Below are 22368 nucleotides of genomic sequence, written 5' to 3'. Positions count from 1 at the left end.
AAACATGAACAACTTTATTTAAAATGAAAGATGGCGCTAAAAGCCCTTGTTGCAGAGACCCAGGAGCCAATGCGGAATCTCTCCCAAAGTCCGAGATGCTTCAGCTTTTTAAGGCAAAATTTAAAACCATCCCTGACTGGTGTTCCTCTTTACTCCCAACACCCCACATCCAAATGAACACATTTAAAGTGACAGCTATGTGGCAAAGGAAAAACTGCATGTCACAATTAAGTAATAAACACCTTTTCATGCTCAAGACAAAAGCAAGCAAAAGGAAAAGATCTAAGTGATTTTGAAACAAGGTTCATTATTGGGAGTCTCTGTACTTTAAACCCTATCAGAATGTGGTGATGAAGTTGTATATAATGACAGCAAGTAAACAGAAAATCTTGTCTACTGACTTCCTGCTGAAGTTCTAACAATATTTACTTAGATATCTAACCTCTATGTTGCATAGGAAATCCACAGCATAAAAATGCTGCTTACCTAATTATTCAGATACACAAATTATTCTGGACTGTGCATGCCATCATTTATTCATTCAAATCAATAATACAGACCAACTGGAACATCACTGTATAATTCACACTCTGTGTACAACCACTAAACACTGTTTCTGTGTTTCATGAGCAGGGGTAGAATATGCCAAGTAAGAAAGGCTGTATCAAATTCTCTGCTAATTATCAGTCTATCAGCAGGTTTCTTCACTAATTGCTTAAGGACATAATAATACCTTATATTATTATTATAAATATGGTCTTGTGGGAATTCTGACCATTGAAGAAAAGGGTGAAATGGGTCAAACAAAGTATCAGAGAAACAGATGGACTGTAACTGTAGAACTACAAAGTGCAGCTATACAGTAAGTGGAGCTGATAAAATGGACAATGAGTGTAGAAACAAGGTGGTTTTGATGTTACGGCTGATCAATGTGAAACGCACAAGAGAGATAATCATAATATGTTTTCTTTAATCCTAATTGCTGCAGAAATGACAATCTGTGACCCAACTGACTTGGCCACCTACATGATTTGACAGTATGATAGCCTAGTCATTAAATATTACAATTTCTTAGTATGTTGCACATGGTTTTATTTTAACATGTACAGTCATGGCCAAAGGTTTTGAGAATGATACAAATATTAATTTTTACAAAGTCTACTGCTTCAGTTTTTATAATGGCAATTTGCATATACTCCAGAATGTTATAAAGAGTGATCAGCTTAACAGCAATTAATTGCAAAGTCAATATTTGCCTAGAAAATGAACTTTATCCCCCAAAACACATTTCAACTTCATTGCAGCCCTGCCTTAAAAGGACCAGCTAACATCGTTTCAGTGATTGCTCCATTAACACAGGTGTGGGTGTTGATGAGGACAAGATCAATCTGTCATGATTAAGTAAGAATGACACCACTGGACACTTTAAAAGGAGGCTGGTGTTTGGCATCATTGTTTCTCTTCTGTTAACCATGGTTATCTCTAAAGAAACACGTGCAGTCATCATTGCACTGCACAAAAATGGCCTAACAGGGAAGAGTATCGCAGCTAGAAAGATTGCACCTCAGTCAACAATCTATCGCATCATCAAGAACTTCAAGGAGAGAGGTTCCATTGTTGCCAAAAAGGCTCCAGGGCGCCCAAGAAAGACCAGCAAGCGCCAGGACCGTCTCTTAAAAGTGTTTCAGCTACGGGATCGGGCTACCAGCAGTGCAGAGCTTGCTCAGGAATGGCAGCAGGCAGGTGTGAGTGCCATGAATAAAGAATGGTACCAGAATGTCCTCCAAGAGCAACTTCTCCCAACCGTCCAAGAGCAGTTTGGTGATCAACAATGCCTTTTCCAGCATGATGGAGCACCTTGCCATAAAGCAAAGGTGATAACCAAATGGCTCAGGGAACAAAACATAGAGATTTTGGGTCCATGGCCTGGAAACTCCCCAGATCTTAGTCCCATTGAGAACTTGTGGTCAATCATCAAGAGAAGGGTGGACAAACAAAAACCTACAAATTCTGACAAAATGCAGGCATTGATTGTACAAGAATGGACTGCTATCAGTCAGGATTTGGTCCAGAAGTTGATTGAGAGCATGCCAGTGAGAATTGCAGAGGTCCTGAATAAGAAGGGTCAACACTGCAAATATTGACTTGCTGCATTAACTCATTCTGTCAATAAAAGCTTTTGTTACTCATAATATGATTGCAATTATATTTCTGTATGTGATAAAAACATCCGACAAACACACATAAAAACCAGAGGGCAGCAGATCATGTGAAAATATAATATTTGTGTCATTCTCAAAACTTTTGGCCATGACTGTAATATTGGCATCATCCTTGAGCATTAGTTTTGAGTGCTTTACATCTTTTGAACATAATGTTTTTTTTTATTTATTTCTTAGAAGGTGTAGTGTACATCCTTGTGTATGCAATGGACCAGAATCAAAAGGAAACTCGCCTATGATAAAGGAGAGGGAGACTCGTTCCATCACTAACACTAGATAAGTGCAGAGTGATCTTTACAGCCTGTATAAGAAAAAAGGAGCTCTAAAGACATTATACAGAAAAAAATATGTATTGTACACTCTTAAGAGTGTGCATACTCACCAGGAGTGTCTATAGGAATCACCTTCTGGAGGACAGACGGTTCCACAACGATCCCAGATGTGTGCTGCAGGGTGACTTAATGTAACCTATAAATTAAAAAAAAGTATTATTAAGTAAAAATAATATGTTTGGAGAGCGAGTAAGATATCAAGAACAATCTTCTTCAAGATAGAGCGAACCACCAGGCCATAAGTAGGGTGTGCTCCAAACATCGACACAATATCATGTCATCCATATCACAATATTGATCATATCACACAATATGACAAAATATCACAGATGAGTTTGTGGCGAGACACATATCAATACAGTGATGGCTCCAAACATATTTCTAAATTTACTTGAAGTTTAACTCATTAGTATTTACATAAAAAGCCCCCATTGGGATGTCGCATGTTCTGCAAAAACAAAAGGGAAGTTTGTTCATTAGTTTATGGTCTGATGAGTGCATGAATGAAGTGAATGAAGCGTTGTGTGCTAACTTTTGTAAAGGCCTATGTAATCAGTTGTCTTCTACATTGGCCCTGACTGAGTCGACAAGCTGCCCCTAGAAAAACTACAGACTGTTTCAAGGCCTGAATGAATGATTTTCCCCTCATACCTAAAAACATACACCATATCTTAGAGAGAACCTGCGGTGGATGCTGGAACACTTCAGGCTTTCTAATACCAAAGCACTCCGTTAAGATACCCATGGTTAACTCTGACTGGTGAATGGATGACAGGCAGTGTAGTGAAAACAAAGATGAAATCAGACAGAGATGCAACTACAACATTGTATGTTATTGTAAGTATGCATTGGCAAATTAATATGAACTACAAACCAAATGGAGGAGCTTCTCCTCAGTAAACAGAGTGCCGCTTGTAGTTTACAGTTGCAAAAAAAAGGACAAATTATTTAAGTTAGTTCACTAAACTGTCCGTTCCCTCTAAAGCCCGTCACATCTTTATTAATAAAAGTCAGTCATTGATTCCAAACTGCATCAGATTTATTCAGTGGAGTTTGATAATTACAGAAATTGATTTCATTTAACAACATTAAAACAGTAGAAAAACGGGGAACCAAAATATTTCATAGGCAGTTCATAACACTGCAAAAGATATATACTGGTTAAAGCTGGTTTATCTCCATTTCAACAACTTACTGCATGCTGTTACTCTTAAAAAAAAGATGGTTCTTCAAGGGTTCTTCAGTAATGACAATGGTTCTATATAGAATCATGAACACTCAAAAACATTTGCATGTCTAAATCATTCCTTGCCTGGTGAAATAGTTCTTCAGACTAATGGAAATTGTGTTAGATATTATTATTATAGTTGTTTTATGTATAGACACAAATTTTTGGGAAAAGGGTTCTATATGGCACCAAAAGGATTCTATTGATAAGAACCCTTTTCAAAAAAATTCTATATAGAACCATATATAACACAACTCCATCAACCTGAATAACCATTTCATTGTGCCAAGAATCGGTTGAGCCTTGCAAATGGCTCTTTGAGTGTTCATGGTTTTATAAAGAACTACTGTGTTTACTCAAGAACCCTTGAAGAACCACCATTTTCAAGAGTATACTAAATGAAAATAAGTTTAAGGCTCATGCCTAGCCATGTTTCTCCATCGGTGTACAGCAGTTCTAGACATTTGACCTCATTATCTCTCAGATCTGCCAGGCACAATGGGAAGGGAGAAAATGCTCAAAACCCTAAAGCGGGAACAAAGTGATTTATTCATTAAGACACTAACTAAACTTACTGTCCTGAAAATATTTCACATGGTCATTCCTGACACGGTACAAGATTAACAGGCTGAATTCCATGAAATTCGCCCCCACCATCCCTGCACCTGTTTCATGCTTAATTCAGAAATCACACTTAACTAAAGATGCAGAATTAAACTTACAGCTGTTTAGGTATAACAATTACAATCATATACACACTAAATCACACAGCTTCCATATAGGCATTTAGTCAATATTAACAACCACATTCAACAGAACAAACATCTTAGGTTTCTGCCCCTGTCTTGATGCATTTGTGTCTCTGTAATGAACAAGAGTGTCTGTAGCTCTTTCCACACTGGGAGCAGTAATGTGGTTTCTCTCCAGTGTGAATGCGCTGGTGGATCTGGAGATTACTCTGTTGATTAAAGCTCTTTCCGCACTCCAAGCAGTGATACGGCTTCTCTCCTGTGTGAATGCGCTGGTGGGTTTTGAGAGTACTTGGATCTCTAAAGCTCTTGCCACATTCTGGGCAGTAGCACGGTTTCACTCCTGTGTGAATGTGCTGGTGGGTTTGAAGTCTATTTTGACGATTAAAACTCTTCCCACACTCTGAACACCGATACGGCTTCTCTCCTGTATGAATCCGCCGATGCGCTTGGAGACTCCCCTGACGAGTAAAACTCTTCCCACACTCTGAGCACCGATACGGTTTCTCTCCTGTGTGAACGCGCTGATGCGATTTGAGATTACAGTGTTTAGTAAAACTCTTCCCACACTCGGAGCAGCAGTACAGCTGCCTGTCCCTGTTCTGGTGTTTTTTGAGATTATTTCTTGCTCTGGAAAATGGTTTGACTTCTATAATAATACACCGGTGTTTCTGTAGATCATGCTGTAGAATAAAACTTCTCCCGCACTCTGAGCAGTGATACGGTTTCTCTCCTGTGTGAATGCACTGGTGTCGCTGGAGATCACGCTGCTCATTAAAACTCTTTCCACAGTCAGAACAGTGGTGAACTCTCTCATTGCTTTCATTTGTCTGTGTTTGAGATGTACTAAATATTGATTGAGAACCAGAGCCGATTACAGATTCCGTGTTCTTGCATTTAGTCTCTTCTGACAGCTCTGCAGCGCATTCCATTTGTGGCATCTGATGCGTTTGTGAAGGTAAATGTAAACTGTATAGGAAGACGGACACGTAGCGCAGAAGACGACTTGCACCAGAATGTCATTTCTGGAGGAGAAAAAGAAAAACAAAACCCAATGTGAAATACAAAGAACCAAACAAAAACTGAGATTCTAATTCAGTTCTCAGTATGTTTTTTGAAGGATCCCTGCACTACACAGTTTAAACAGCGCTGCAGATGACCGCTTTTAATTTGACTGTGAGTTTGCAAAACAGTTTTACAGACAACGTGAAGCGTAATTATTGCAAACGTTCAAAGAATTCACTGCTGAAAATATCTTCTGTCCTTGAGTCTGTGTCCAAGCACCAGCCCTAAATAAAATAAAGATCTCTCCAAAAGTAACAACGTTTTTATATTACATACACAAAAAATTGTATAAAAGTTCACAGTAGCTTCTGTCAATAGCAGGGATGTTTTCTGCATTTTACTTGCTGTTCCAAACTGAGAACTGGGATTGAAGTCTGGAGATTTTGTTGGTCAGTCAGTCTCTCAGTGATCCCTCCAGAAGCTGGAACATTACTCTGATAACAACCTGTCTCTCAATATCTAGAGCAGGGGTATTTAGCTAAAATACAGTAAGTTCCAGTTAAAGAAAATTTCCTCTAGCGAAGGTCCAGAACATCATAATGTCTAACTTCCATTATAATGCAGTGCCATATACTGTTTACTGAAGTAGCCGAGTAGGAATATCAACATCTTATACAGTCAATAACTGAATATCAGATCAAATAAAGTCCAGTTCAGTCAGATTTCAACAACATTTACTGTCAGTTTTCTCTTTTTAGATCACGTCATGTGAAATAACTTCTCTCTGACTGCTGTTTCTCTCCTCGTCCCTCCCCTGTGTGGCGTCACTCACTCGAGTCTCAGTGCTCATCGTAATGCACAGATCTGATTGGCTGAGTAGTGTCACGTGTGATATGTACAATGCATGTGTTGGGCTGCGAGTTTCCTAGGCCGCTAAAGCTACCGCAAAGGCTTGAAAAGTTACGCTGATTAAAATAGGACCACCGAAATTACATAATTCTCAATAGTTTATCTGTTATAGGTCTAGGTCCGCCTAGATGATACTATGATGCTGAGGCATAGCCACGGGCCTGGGGGGTCATTTACAAGTCTATGTAGATATGTCAGTTACAAATATTATAACACCTAACATGTATTTACAAATATGCCATGGTTTATCAGCATCTCTGACTTTCCTTGGTTTTTCCTAAACAACCATTACAGCGTCTGGAAAGTGATGTGCAAGAAAATCATGTGCAGACACACAATGATCCATTTCTAACCTGTTTCTCATGTCAGTTTTCCCCTTTAATACAAATACTTGGCTTTCCCCTTATTAAAGCAGGGTTAAACACTGAATCATAATTCTTCAGTGTGAGCAATGTTTTCTGAGACTTTTTGCAAGTCACATTACAGCCTAACAGAGGGTCTTTTTAAAAAGCATATTTTGCCCTCTGGCAAGGGAAAAGAAAAACAGTGAATCATCAAATAAAAAAAATAATTTTGTACTTGGAGAAAAAACAAAGTTTATTTGGTTCTGTTACTATATAGACAAAAAGAAAAAGTTGCCAAAATCATTTCTAAATAGATTGGGGGAAAAAAACTTGGGTGTTGCGTGGGAAACATTGACAACCTGCGCACACAGAGTACAATAAACACATCACCAAACACTGCTCCAAAATATCAGTCAAATCTAAACATTTGTCTGATTTTTTTAAGCAATATTGGCCGATATAATTCTGATATTCATCCCTATCAACATCAAGAAGACCACAGACTTCGCTGTAGACCACGGGAAATGTAAAGGCTGGCAAGAGAACACATTTAGCTTCAAATACCTGGGTGTGCACACCTCTGATGACTTCTCTTGGGCCCTCTCCATCCTGGTCAAAAAAGCACAACAGAGAAAAGTTCTTCTATCCTCTCTACACCTGGTGAGCTTTTACTGCTGTGCCATCAAGAGTATTCTGACCAACTCACAGTGTGGTACAGCAGCTGCTCCATCTCTGACCAGGCACTGCAGTGGGCGATGAAAGCCACCCAATGCATTCTCAGTGCTGTTTCCTGTTATCGAGGACCTCTAGTGCAAGCTCTATACAACAGTCAAACGATCTGACCTCAAATTTGGATTAAATAGGAAAATATCTAAGTGACTTTAAAACAGAGTTCATTATTGGGTGTGTGTGTTTTAAACCTCAGCAGAATGTTCATTAGATCAGTGACAAAGTGATGACAATGTTCTATATCACCCACTCACACACACACACACACACACACACACATCTTCTAAGCCACTTGTCCTGGAGCCTATCCCAGCTGTCACTGGGTGGAAGGCAGGATACGCCCTGGACAGGTCACAAGTCCATCACAAGGCAGGCAGACACATACATGCATAATCACACCTAGTGGCAATTTAGCATCTCCAATTGGCCTGACTGCATGACTTTGGACTGTGAGAGGAAAACAGAGAACCCAGAAAAAATATATGAAATCCACAGAATTAAAATGCCGCTTACCTAACAGTTCATGAGTTACGTTATTTTTATTGACAATGACAATGTATGTCATAACTTACTCATTCAGATCAACTGTATTTTTCACTCCTCTAAATGCCCAATTTCTACTGTGTATTTACACTATATTTCCAAAAGTATTCACTTTTCTGGCTTCACATGCATATGAACTTGAATGACATCCCATTCTTAACCCATAGGGTTTAATATGATGTCGGCCCACCCTTTGCAGCTATAACAGCTTCAACTCTTCTGGGAAGGCTAGGAAGGTTTAGGAGTGAGTTTATGGGAATTTTTGACCATTCTTCCAGAAGCACATTTGTGAGGTCAGACAGTGATGTTGGACGAGAAGGCCTGGCTCGCAGTCTCCACTCTAATTCATCCCAAAGGTGTTGAGGTCAGGACGGCAGGCCAGTCAAGTTCTTCCACATCAAACTCACTCATCCATGTCTTTATGGACCTGCTTTGTGCACTGCTGCGCAGTCATGTTGGAACAAGAAGGGGCCATCCCTAAACTGTTCCCACAAAGTTGGGAGCATGAAATTGTCCAAAATCTCTTGGTCTGCTGAAGCATTAAGAGTTCCTTTCACTGGAACTAAGGGGCCGAGACCAACTCCTGAAAAACAACCCCATACCATGATCCCCCCTCCACCAAACTTTACACTTGGCACAATGCAGTCATTGTTCTTCTGGCAACCACCAAACCCAGACTCGTCCATCGGATTGCCAGACAGAGAAGCGTGATTGGTCACTCCAGAGAACACATCTCCACTGCTCTAGAGTCCAGTGGAGGTGCTTTACACCACTGCATTCCACGCTTTGCACTGCGCTTGGTGATGTTAGGCTTGGATGCAGCTGCTCGGCCATGGAAACCCATTCTATGTAGCTCTCTACGCTGTTCATGTGGCCTTCAAGTCAGCTCAAGAAGTTTGAGGTCTGTAGCGATTTAATGCAGAAAGTTGATGACCTCTGTGCACTATGCCCCTCAGCATCTGCTCTGTCATTTTATGTGGCCAACCACTTCGTGGCTGAGTTGCTGTCGTTCCCAATCGTTTCCACTTTGTTATAATCCCACTGACAGTTGACTGTGGAATATTTAGTAGTGAGGAAATTTCACGACTGGACTTGCTGCACACGTGGCGTCCGATCACGGTACCACGCTGGAATTCACTGAGCTCCTGAGAGCGACCCATTCTTTCACTAATGTCTGTAGAAGCAGTCTGCAGGCCTAGGGGCTCGGCTTTATACACCTGTGGCCATGGAAGTGACTGGAACACCTGAATTCAATTATTTGGATGGGTGAGTGAATACTTTTGGCAATATAGTGTGCTCATTGTTTACAGTGTACATATTATAAGCGCTTACATATTGTAGACCTTTGCCTACTTTGTGCATACATTTTCTTCACTTAATTTTCCTGGTAGTTTGTGTTTAAAAGACAGTACTAAACAAGAATTATAGCAGACCTTTTTGTTGGTTGACATCCAACATTTAATGAACTAAACTGTGATTAAGTTCATGAGAACAGCTTACTCAAAGAGAATTTATTTGAAAACTATTTGTAATCCACAACTAACTGACAGGTTAACTTGCGTCCTGCACTGTACACAGACAAGTGCCTCAAGTGGCATTTATGACCATAATATTGTAGCCAGCATTAAAGAATTTATACAGCAAACGCAACACAAATAAATCACACAAAAACATAAAATATTCTGAGCATTTAATTTTGACAGGCAGAATATTGATCAATAGGTTCTTTGCTTCTCACAAAACAGGTAAACTGTGACATTGTGCAGGACGGTCAACAATCAAGAGAAGACTTGGCACAAGTTGCAAACCACTGGCAAGCCCAAAAACAGATCAGACTAGTTTGCGTGTGAGCCCAGATTGGAGCGATTAAAGAAATGCTTTGAGTGAGGAATGTAAATGTCTGCCACTCCGCTCCACTCACATACTCTGCTGTAGATGTTTGAAGACAGTCAACAGCTGTCCATACCCTATTTTATCTGCTACAAGTGCCGAGATGTGAGTTACAGAAGTTCCTTCTAAGACTGTAGGGCAGCTTTCACCAACAACACCAACCTGGAGATTTGCATCCAGCAAAGGTACAGTTTACATCATTTATGTTCACATAATCACACAATGAAAAATGTTAATTAAACTGTTGCACAAATTTCATAAGCTTCTGCCTCTGTTTTACTGCATTTGTGTCTCTGTAAAGAACTAGCATGCCTGTAGCTATTTCCACACTCCGGGCAGTAATGTGGTTTCTCTCCAGTGTGAATGCGCTGGTGGGTTTGGAGATTACTCTGTTGACTAAAACTCATCCCACACTCTGAGCACCGATACGGTTTCTCTCCTGTGTGAACACGCTGGTGTTTTTTCAGCGCACTTGTATCTCTAAAACCCTTCCCACACTCTGAACAGGGATGCGGTTTTTCTCCTGTGTGGATGCGCTGGTGTTTTTTGAGATTGCTTGGATCTCTAAAACTCTTTCCACACTTGGAGCAGTAATGTGGCGTCACTCCTGCGTGAATTCGCTGGTGTTTCTCGAGTCTACTTGGACGAGTAAAACTCTTCCCACATTCTGAGCAGTGGTACAGTTTCTCTCCTGTCTGAATGCACTGGTGGGCTTGAAGATTACGCTGGAGAACGAAACTTCTCCCGCACTCTGAGCAGTGATACGGTTTCTCATCTGTGTGAATGCGCTGGTGTCGCTGGAGATCACGCTGCTGATTAAAACTCTTTCCACACGCAGAGCAGTGGTGGATTCTTTCGCTGCATTCATCTGTCCGCATTCGAAATGTACCAGATGATGTTGGCTGAGAACCGGAGCTGATTAAGGATTCCATGTTCTCACATTTAATTTCTTCCGATTTCATCTCGGCAGGGTCATCCATTAGTGGCGTCTGATGTGTTTGCCAGAGTAAAAGTAAACTGTATAGGAAGACAGACACGTAGAGCAGAAGATGACTTGTGTCTGAACCAGGTTTTCATGTATTTCTGGAGGAGAAAAAGAAATTGAGTTTCATTTGTGAAATGCAAAAACAAACAAAGCAGGTGTTCAGTGTTTCTCGGCTGCTTTTGTGGGCGATCCTTGTACTACACAGCATAGGCATTCATGAGAATAAATATTCATGAGTGAACAAACACAAGCAGTTTTACAAAGATTTGATCCAATTCACTGTTGGAAAAAATTGCATCCCTGAATCTGCGTCGGAGCACCAGTCAAAAAAAAACCTCTCAAAAGTAGCAAGTTTTAATATAGCACATGTTATAACTAGGACATGTAAGAATAAGCAAAATTCAATACTTGATTTGATTCTTTATCTTTATATGAATGTGCATCTGAATTTATGCAAAGTGTTTATAAATTATTGTTTTCAACATTAACATAAGCATTTACAGGATGTGCCCATATGCCTTGTTATCACGGCCAATTTTCAGAAGGTCTCTCATTTATGAGATGAAGAAATTTACATTTCAATACAGTTTCATATTTACATTTACATATAACTGTACTGACAATTGGCTGTGGTCATAGGCAGAGTCCCCCCCAGCTAACCAAACTTTATAGTGTTAAAATTACGATGACTGGAAAGAATAAAATATGAAATAGGTCAAAACAAATATTATATCACTTACATTTTTTACATTACACTATATATACGTTGAATATATGAACATATCATTTAAGATCTGCAGCAAGTTTCTTATTCTTTGACACATGATAGACATTTGCATGATTATTACTGCGACGCACTTATTTTACTGTCAGTTGCCCTTTGCCTCTTCTGAGATCATTTGTATAGTGTGCATACTGCTATGTCGACGACCTGGTTGCAAGCATGAAATGTCATCTCATGTAAGCAGTAGAGTGACTGAGACTGAAAGTTGTGTAGTATCCACATGACCTTATTGTGGCAAGTTATTTGTGCAGTGCTGCATTTACTTTCTGACATATGCACAACTATATTTCACTGTTCTAGTAACAATTAATCTATAAGCTGCTGTATACACTTTTAATGGCTATATAATTTCTTGACTATTAACACGGTTTCTGCCTTGACACTTTTCAGATTTCTGCAGTGTATGTTACTTGTAAGGCTCCAAACTGGGAAAAAAAAAAAAATACCTTGATGGCCTGTAAAAGAACCCAGTTTGCGATATCTGGCACAATAACATGTGAAGGAGAGTAATGTCGCCATCTAGAAAGCCTAGAAAATGATGTGGTGTAGATTCCAAGAGTCAACATGTTGGGGTTGACACTTGACCAATGACTCAAATAAAATCAATGAAGAAAAAAAATAATAAAAAAAAAAAATCACATCACTATGATCTGTAGCTACTCTAAACTGTGTAAACCTATCAACAACTTTGGCACCATCAGTTAAAATTAGAGTCAAAGCATCAGGGCCAGCAGCAGGAGTCCAGAGTTGATGTTGACTCCAGAAAACCCGGAGTGCATCACTTCACAATGGAGTTGGGCTAATGGAGCAAGTTACGCTATTGTGTCCTTATGTGTACAATCAAAAAACAGTCCTCAAGTTGAATGAAAAACCAAACTATCAAATATCAAGTGTTTATCAGAAATTAACTTTTAACTTTTTGAACCTTAACTAAAAGCATTGGTCAAACATGTGTCGAGTTATTATGCAAAAATTGAAAAACTCACAAAACGTGGTGAAAATGAAAGGAAATCTATATATTTCCTGTATATGTATATATAAATATTTACAAGCATGAACGTTACCACTCATGCATGGTTTTACTGTAACATCTCAATCCCTACCAAACATGAATTGCTACTATAACGGGAACATGCGCATGCACAAGCTAGTTGCCATGCTCAACTCTCCATTCCTCACTGCATTTCATAATTTCTCCATCCCATCTGCTTGATGGTTTCCTGAGAACAAGAGGCTTCTTGCCAACATGCAGGTCCATTTCTCACAATGCTGAAACCAAGCCTAACAGAAATCATTCTACTCCAATTTTCTCATGGTTCAATGTCCTTTTTTGAGTAACATGCTGTTACTACCTTTCCCCACTGAACTTCATATCATTGTCATGCATCAACCTCATTGTCCTCTATGCAACTTTATAGATGAAACAGACATGTTTCTGGAGTCTCTTCCTAATCAATGGAACCCCACTTATTCTCCTTCGTGACTTCAACCTTCCATTGGACAAGCTGCAGTCATCCTGCTTCCCACCACTGTCATCTGTTGACCTCAACCTCAACCAGTCTCCTCCAGCATACATCAGGCAACGTTCTGGACTTGATCTTCAGCAGACCCATTCCTGCACTGGATATTACCATAACCCCTCCTCACTGCTCAGATCATTATGTTCTTTCACACTCTTCCTGTGCACTTCAACCCTTCATGCTCTTCCTTCAATCTGCACAACCTGCACTCCATCCTTCTAATCTCTTGCTTCAACTATCCTCACCACCCTTCCTCAACCTGTCTCCTTTTTTTCCCTCTCTCCCTGGATACGGCTACAGATACATCCCATTCTTCACTCTCAACTCCAATTATCCCTCTTGTCCTTTCACCTCCAGGTCAGAATGCTCCTCCCCACTTGCCCCTTGGCTGACAAGGGTCCAGAGCAACCAGAAAGAACCAAGAAAAGCTGAGCAAAAGAGGTGGAAATCCCACCTTGACTCTGATCTTCGCTTTTACTTATCCTTTCCAAGCTCTCATTTGAAGTAACTGCTGCACAGTCATCTCCCTACAGAGGGAAACTGGAAGCATCCGATCTGATTCACGCAAGCTATTCAGCATTTTCTCCTCTCTCCTTAACTCTCCTTCTCCATCTTTTCTCAGAGGATTTTGACTCCTTATTTAAGAAGTTTAACAGACACTGCCATTTTTTCATCTGTCTCCACTTCCTCCATTAGGCCTTGTCTGCTTCATTCTCTACCCTGTTCTATTTTGTCTTTCCACAGATTACATCCTACAGCTATTCAAATCTAACAATCCAAGCACCTGCCCACTGGATCCCATCCCCTCCACACAGCTCATTCAATTTCTGCTGTCCCTCATCACTGTCAACATAATTTGACGACAAGGAGCAGTTTGTTCCATCAGCATCCAACACTGCCAGGGTGGTTCCCATCTTGACGCCCACACTTGACAACTCTGATGTCAGCTGCTACTGACCAGTATCACTCCTTTCTTTCCTCTCAAAAATTCCTGAATGTGCAGTCTATAATCAGTTGTCTCTCATATGCAGAACCAGGTCCTTCACTCAAACCTGTCTGGCTTCAAACCAACAATGACTCCACGCAGCAAGATCAGCCAAATGGTCATCTGTTCTTATCCTTCACAACCTCTCTGCACCCTTCAATATGGTCAACCATAAGATTCAGCTGCCTGTCCTCACCAACCTTGGAATCACTTGCTTTGCATGAAGGTGGTTTGAGTCCTATCTGGAGGGGCACTCTTATCAGGTGGTCTATATTCACTCCATGCAGACTCTCCACTGGTGCCCCCAAGGCTCAGTGCTGGGTCCTTTTCTCTTTTTTACTCTGCACGCATTCTCTCGATGACATAATATGGTTCCTATCTTCTGATACTCAAATTTCCAGTTGCATCTCAGCACATCTGACTGGCTGGACCGATCACAACCTGAAGCTTAATCCTAGCAAGACTGTGCAGCTTTTCATCACTAGAACTACAGGTCATCACCATGAACTTGCCATATCATTCGAGGACTCCTTGGTCATTCTGCCTGAAAACGCAAGAGGCTTTGGAGTGATTCTGGATAAGTATTTGTTGTTCTCAGTTCATACTGCGAACCTGAATCAGTTATGCAGGTTTCTCCTCTGCAACATCTGGAGGATTCAACTCTTTCTCTCTATGTGCTTGTTCAGTCTCGACATCTTAATGCTTGATTACTTTAACATGCTCCTGGCTGGTCTTCCTATGCAGGTCATCAGGCCCTTGCAACTGATCCAGAATGCAGCAGCATGGCTTGTCTTCAGTCTTCCTAAGTTCTCACATCACTCAACTGGTGCGTTACCGTCACTGGCTTCCAATATCAGATTTAAAAACCTAATGCTGGCCTACAAGGCCAAAAATGGACCAGCCTCCCCCTACCTGATGGCAACAGTCAAAACTCAATTTGTTCATTGAACCCTTCGAGCTTCGAATACAGCTTGGCTTGACATGCAAAGATGCAGGGCAGACAAGCATCAAGACTCTTCTCTGTCCTGGCACCCAGGTGGCAGAACAAACTTGCTGTCTGAACAGACTCCCTTGCATCTTCAAATGTAAACTGAAGACCCATTTCTGGGTGTGTCTGAAATCAAGGGTAAGTTGGACTAACCTATTTATACTTCCTAGGTTACACTGTCTGAGAGGACAATAAAGCACTTTTGAAAGTCACTTTGGGTAAGAGCACCAGCTAAATGCCGTAAATGTATATGTAAAAAAGTAGAAATACCAAGTCCCTCTGCTACACATAAACAAGGAAAAGGGCAAGATGGCAACCACAAATGCCTTTAGTCCTATAGATCATTCAAGAAGTTTCAAGCAAAACTGTAACTATGCTAGCAGAGAAACTCAATCAAGTGGTCAACACAACAGCCTCAAACAACTTGGAAAACGGTAGAGGTAGACAGAAAAACATCAAAATTATTAGCCTACCTGAAAGTGCAAGAGGAGATCACCCGTCGTCTTCCTTCAGAAATGGATTCCAAAAGCGTAAAGCATTTGCCATCTGGGCTGAAGAGGGCACCATCAAGATTGAGCCGAGTCCATCACACACCAGGAGAGCATGGCCAGAACTAGCTATAGGACATTGACGTGCAGGTCTCAGTAGTTTCAAAAGGCTTTTTGATCTATCTCCATTCCTAAGATTAAATGTAGAAAAAGGGCCAATCTGATAATGTGGTAGCCTTCGCAGGGGCACAGCCATGGGCATCACAGAACTACCTAAACAAATCATTTTCCTGCTCACCATGTTTATCTCTTTATGAGACGTTACGCTGCCAGAGTACCAGAGTAACTTTGACTTCTTAAGATGTACAGGTATGCGGTACCCAAACACTCTTAAATAGATATTTCTTAAACAGTTCTTTAGTAAAGTGAACAGGTCTATTTGTTTTACACAGAACCATTTTGTGCTTTTTGTTTTTTTGTATGGTGAAGTGTTTTTTTTTTACATTGACAAAAAACATGTTGTATAAGGTTTTATATACAACCCCATTTCCAAAAGCCAGGATGCCTTGGAAAATGTAAATAAAAACCTCAGTATGAAATATAATATTTGCATGAGATTTTATAGTGTTGCATCACCTCTTCTTTTAACACTCTAAATGGGAACTGAGGGGACCAAGCTGTTGACTTGAAATATTTCCCCACTGTTGCTTTATATAGGATTTCAGCTGCTTTTGTTTTATTGTTTTAAATGGGCGACAGGTTTGAACTGCAGGCAGTTTAGCACTGGGTAATCTTTAAGACAATGTCTTCCTTATGATACTGAAACACCTGAAGTAATGGATGGGTAAGGTTAGTATCATTTACATGAATACCTAGAATCATCAAACCATCACAACCGATTGCTATGGTGCTTGAACTTTTTTTGCTATTAGCAGCTTTCTGTGGGCAGGCAAGAGGATCATCATCCATTTTATCAGCTCCAATTACCAAATAGGTGCACTTTGTAGTTCTACAATTACAGACTGTAGTCCATCTGTTTCTCTGATACTCTGTTACCCTGTTCTTCAGTGGTCAGGACCCCCATGGACCCACACAGAGCAGGTAGTATTTATGTGGCGGATCATTCTCAGCACTGCAGTAACACTGACGTGGTGGTGATGTGTTAGTGTGTGTTGAGCTGGTGCGAGTGGTACAAAGTGAGCCTCATCACATTGTAACAAAAACAAACAAGCAGAATGTCTTCAGGTGGCAAAACAGACATTAGTGAGCTTCTTTCCATTTTTAAAAGTTAAAGGAGCACAGAGAGTTTCACCATCTCAATTAGGAGCTGGAACTTTGTGCTCTTTCATATACAGCTCAAACATTTGTAATTTAGTTTGAGTCCTATTTGAGTTGCTTTAGGAGATGATAAACCACCAGAGAGAAACCACAGCACAAACAAACCCAGTTACCACAGAAAGCGCACAAATATCAAACAGAGTGCAAATAAAATAAAGTCTCATTTCTGCCATCCGGAAAAACGTATTTGCTGTGTGGAATATGACCCGTTATACATGTGATCGAATTAATTCACTGTCGTCATTCGTAATGAATTAGAACAGAAAGTGATCAACTGCCGCCCCGTACTGAATGCTCAGTAAACTTTTTTACATAAAGAAGCCAAACAAAACACGGCGTCCTAACTTGTGTTTTATTACAAACTCAAGGCAAACTGCCTGGCTGTTATTGCATTTCATTATTGTATTACATTTGTTTGCACTTTGACTGATCTCACCAGTTCAATTCTGTGGGCTACAGAAGCTTTTGTAGTCATTTGTGTGGGCCACATGTTACAAAAAGTCAGGAACCTCTGCTCAAGAGTATTTCGGGGGGAGTTGAAAAGAAGGGGAAAGATAAAATACATCATGCAAAAACAGCAACTTATGGCTAACCTTCTTTTTAATGTCAGTTCCCTGTTAAAGCCATGGTAAGCAGTCCAGCATGAGGCTGTCAAGACTCTGTTACTAACTGTTTGAATTAGAGCTCTAATTTGAGGAAATAATATCTTCCTGGTAAAACCAGGTTTTAATGACCTGGTTCAGTCCAAATGCGTTTCCTACTGCTCTGTATTACTGGCTAAAATGTATTCCACTCCATTTGCTTCCAGGTATTATCAATATCATGCTGGTTACCAAGCTACCTGTCTGGAGCAGAAGGAAATATCTTTGTAAGATTTTACAGCAATTAAGAGAAAAATGGTGATGAGACAGACATGGCTGACTTTAGCATGAATGAGGTATAAAGTGGTTTTGAGCAGCTTAAACACTAGAAGAACCTGAAGCATGGTTACCCCCTTACTCACTGACAAGAAGACTTTGTGGTTAAGACTCAGGCTGGTGCTACTTATGACTATTTATTAGTGATGTTCCTCGAATACCGTGTAGCATATCTAAAAATATATATAATATAAATTAAAAGATTAATTAACAGGTTATTTAAAACCCTACATAGTACCAATCGAAGAAAAAAAATCCAATAAATAATCATAAAGAAGAATAATAATGATAAGAAAACAGAAATTGCTCTGATTCAATCATGAATGTCAAACACACATGATGAGCTTTTCTTGGTCTTCTAGTATATTCAAATACTCAAGATACTCAATATCATAGAAAACACTCAAAGTATTCTAGACGGCTGTTAAAACACAGTCACTCTAAGAACATTGCATTGGAAAAATATACACAGTAAACTAAAAACTGTGTGCACTCACCAGTCGTCTCTACAGGAATCACCTTCTAGGGGCTGGACAGATCCACAACGTTCCTGAGAGGGGGCGCAGGGTTGATGGAACCTGTAAAGAAAAGGAATACGGTCAAATCTAAGGTAAATAATGTGCTTTGAAGAAAGGATGATACATTATGATATGACGTTGTGGCCCTGGCGGAGCACACAGAGACATCCTTTCCCATTTTGGTGTGTAAGGTCTGTTTTTTTTCCAACTAGATCCAAGGCTATAAGTACAGCGTGAGAAAACTGGTGACCATCAATGATAACGGAGTCCTCTTATGAGTAGAAAGTAACTATGTTAAACTAGGCTAACACAGTGAAACCTTGTGAGTTAAATCTTAATCTATGATAAAAAATAATAAAAGCCAAGTTCAGTGATATCGGGAGTTGTAGTCTACTGCCATTTTTGACTTGGCCATGAAAGTGTATTGAAAAGTGTTAATTAATTAAGCAAGAAAATTTAAACAGCCAATATTTCTCACATTTTACTGTCTGCAAGTTTGAGCTCGCTAAACCCGATGCCTTCTTCTCCAAAGCCATTTCACCTGGGAAGGACTCTTTCTGCCCAATATACAAAAGAGGAGACTTTTTCCATGTTTTTCCTGAGTCACAAAGTCATTCTTTCTGACAACAGGGACATGACGCTGTGGTGTGAGGACGTCTTAAAATGTAAAATGTGCTTTTTGTACAGGCGTGACATCTATGTGCTGCACCTTTAACCAGCAAAGCCATTGCTGTCTGTGCAACAATCTTATCTGTGCTAGGCACAAAAAAAAGCGTTTAAGATATTAGAAGCAGGATATGACATCACTCAGCATGTTTAAAAGATCAGTTATGTTTACACTTGGGGACGGTAGAGTCACACTGTCCTGCTGCATTGCATGAAGATGCTTTCATAGACTGATCGCCTTATTAATTCTTCAAACTGGTGGTAAGTGAGTTTTTACCGTTACTAAGGGGCTGTTACCATGGGTACAGCCCTAGCCAGAGGGTTGATGAAGTTATGTAAAACAGCATAGTGATCAAATGTAGTTTTCTCTCAACCCAGGACTGTAAGAAATGCTTCAAAATCACCTTAATCAGGCCATCGGTAGTTCAAAACATCTAAGGCAATATACTGTGGATAAGCTAGTGGTGATGAGTATATTAATACAGCTGGACTGATAAGCATAAACGTACTTTAAATGTAGTTTTTTCTTTGTGTCTCATTCTTACTTGTATAAAGAGCTACACTGGAAACAATGGCCCAGGTCTAGTTTGGTCTCACTCCAGTCCCTTCTGTGTGTCGCATTATCTGGAGAATTCGACCACCAACCGTCCTCCTGGAGATCTACCTTCTTGCAGGTTTCATCTCCAACCCAAACCTAGCACACCTCATTCAGCTAATTAAGGACTTCGGAAGACAGTGATAAGATTAGGTGAGATCAATTACGGCTGGAGCTAAAGTCTGCAGGTCCATCGCCAGGAGCAGCGTTGCTGACCACTGAAATAAACAGGATCAGATGTGCTCATGCTTGTTTGGAATGAAACTGCAGCCACACCAGCTGTTTAAACTGGACACCTCGCACTAACTACACCCTCTATATACATACACACACCTACTGAGCACTTCATTAAGTACACCTTAATCCTTAACTCTTGTATCTAAACTCATTGTTTTTAAACCGCTCAGTGTCGCTGCTGGACTGAGAATAGTCCACCAACCACAAATATCCAGCCAACAGCGTCCTGTGACCACTGATGAAGGACTAGAGGATGACCAGCACAAACTGTGCAGCAGCAGATGAGCTGTCACCTCTGACTTTACAATGACAAGGTAAGAGTGTCTAATAGTGTGGACAGTGAGTGGACACAGTGTTTAAAAACTCCAGCAGCACTGCTGTGTCTGATCCACTCGCACCAGCGCAACATACACTAACACACCACCATCACGTCAGTGTCACTGCAGTGCTGAGAATGACCCACCACCCAAACAGTACCTGCTCTGTGAGGCTCCATGGGGGTCCTGACCACTGAAGAACAGGGTAAAAGGGGGCTATACATACATAAACATATTCCCACCCCGTTCACTGCCCTGTGTTTACATTCCCAGGTCGGTTCTGTTCACCCGGATCTGATGTCCAAACTCAGCTCAGACGGCCAGATGGTCCTGCGGTAATGCATCCCTGTTTCCATCAAAACACTGTCTCAGATGAACAGCCGATAACTGAGAGGAGTGGCTTTTACTGCATAAAGGGGAAAACGCACGTTTAACACACCAAATAACGAGACTTTATGGTTCCAGGCTGTCAAACCTGCAGCAGATCAGTCCAGATTCCCAAACACAGAGCAGGCAGAGCTCCCGTTCCACCTTAAATGGACCAGCAGATACATTGTGGCGCCTCTAACTGTGGCATCGTTTAAGGTGGAATGGGCAAATCCGAACAAGACGCTGGCCTCAGCCTCGCGGCCGGTTTGGACTGAGTAGCCCACGCCTTCACCTGCCGTTCAGACACGCCCACTCAGCGCTCTGCGCCAAATAAACACCGAAGAGCGCCAGAACCGCTCACCTGAGACAGAGCAGCTCCCCGACCACCTCCACCAGCACTGTAAGCAGATCTTCTTCTCCTCTTCGTGCAGACACAGAAGCTCAGTTATAGAATTAGCGCCACCTGCTGGACTCCAGAGGGGATTGGAACCATGTGATCAAAAAGATGGTGGGGTGTGTGTGTGTGTGTGTGTGTGTGTGTATATATATATATATATATATATATATATATATATATATATGTGTGTGTGTGTGTGTGTGTGTGTGTACGTATATATTGAGGAACAGCTTCTTCCCTGAAACAGTAAGACTCTTAAATTAATATAAGACAATCACTGCAATGGCACTACATGTCCACTTCTTTATCTCTGCTGCTGTACTGAATCAGTGCCTCCACTATATCACCCCTCCACTTTTCCCATTCATGCCATAAAAGCCATATGTGTGTTTTCTGTATTATATACTTTGTTATATATAGGGTGATTCAAAAAGATCCATCTGATTTCGAAATGATTGATTTCTCTTGTAAATCATTACAGATCAGTGCAGTGAACTGTAAACGGTTTAAATGAGCATAAAGTTTATTATGTAATTCTACAAGGTCTCAGTCTGAACCTCCTCCAGCTTTATGGACGACATCAACGCCACAGTCAAACTCGTACTACATACGGGCGTCGCTGCTCTCAGAGCTCTTTCAGTGGGATTTCGGAGATCATCCAGTGCTGTGGAACCAACTACGAACGCTCTGAGCTGTTGGAGCTTCACTGCTGATGAAAATCACCCTGCACAGTTATGACTGATTCACTCTTATTGACGTGGAGAACGAAGAACGTTTTCTGCTCAGGGGTCTCATCTCCTCTCAGACTGAAGGAGCCCATCAGAAACTCTATGACCCCTCTTACAATTGGATTGTGATTGGTTCCTCGGCGCCTTATGGTTGTAAATGTATGGCTCTTTGAACCTGGCTGAAGCTTTATATATAAACCCGTTTAGGCTGTTAAGGCTGTTTATACAGTCCTGTACAAAAGTGTGAACCTTCCCGTTCAAATGGCGTGTTGTTGATTTTCTAAGTGAGTATAAGTTAACATATCCAAATATTCAGTGACTTTTGTGCCTTTTTTGTTTAATATATTAAATATTCAAATTTGGCAAAGCTTAGGCATGTCACATTTTCTGTTCTATGTTTTTTCTGCAACACCCTAAATTCAGCAAAGAATAATTGTGTATTTAAATGTGCAGAAGTCTGTTGTCTGTACAGGATGTGTTCATTTATTTATAGCTTGACAAAACGTATTTTGATGGGGGCGTCCCATCTGTAGGTCTCTCCACCGTGCCGGGTTTTCTGGGATATTTTACCCAGTCATGCTCCTT

General features: G+C 40.7%; 2 protein-coding genes across 2 annotated transcripts in view; both read right to left on the bottom strand.

Annotated features, from left to right (window-relative positions):
- Positions 1 to 21012, bottom strand: part of LOC108442753 (zinc finger protein 239-like) — a 31312-nt gene extending 10300 nt beyond the window's left edge. The window contains exons 1-3 of the mRNA XM_037544336.1: positions 20450 to 21012; positions 18454 to 18534; positions 2605 to 2690 (exon numbers count right to left, since the gene is read on the bottom strand). The gene's annotated coding sequence lies outside the window, so the exon portion shown is untranslated. The remainder of the gene's footprint in view (positions 1 to 2604; positions 2691 to 18453; positions 18535 to 20449) is intronic.
- The window catches only part of LOC108442752 (zinc finger protein 208-like), a 32327-nt gene continuing 13988 nt past the window's right edge, over positions 4030 to 22368 (bottom strand). The window contains exons 8-9 of the mRNA XM_037531948.1: positions 10232 to 10702; positions 4030 to 5549 (exon numbers count right to left, since the gene is read on the bottom strand). Coding sequence (XP_037387845.1) covers positions 4609 to 5549; positions 10232 to 10702 — 1412 coding nt within the window. The 3' untranslated portion in view covers positions 4030 to 4608. The remainder of the gene's footprint in view (positions 5550 to 10231; positions 10703 to 22368) is intronic.

This window comes from Pygocentrus nattereri, chromosome 2 (genome assembly GCF_015220715.1).
Source record: "Pygocentrus nattereri isolate fPygNat1 chromosome 2, fPygNat1.pri, whole genome shotgun sequence".
Taxonomy (NCBI): domain Eukaryota; kingdom Metazoa; phylum Chordata; class Actinopteri; order Characiformes; family Serrasalmidae; genus Pygocentrus; species Pygocentrus nattereri.
The sequence above is the reverse complement of the archived record's forward strand: the minus strand, read 5'-3'. Positions and strand labels throughout refer to the sequence as shown.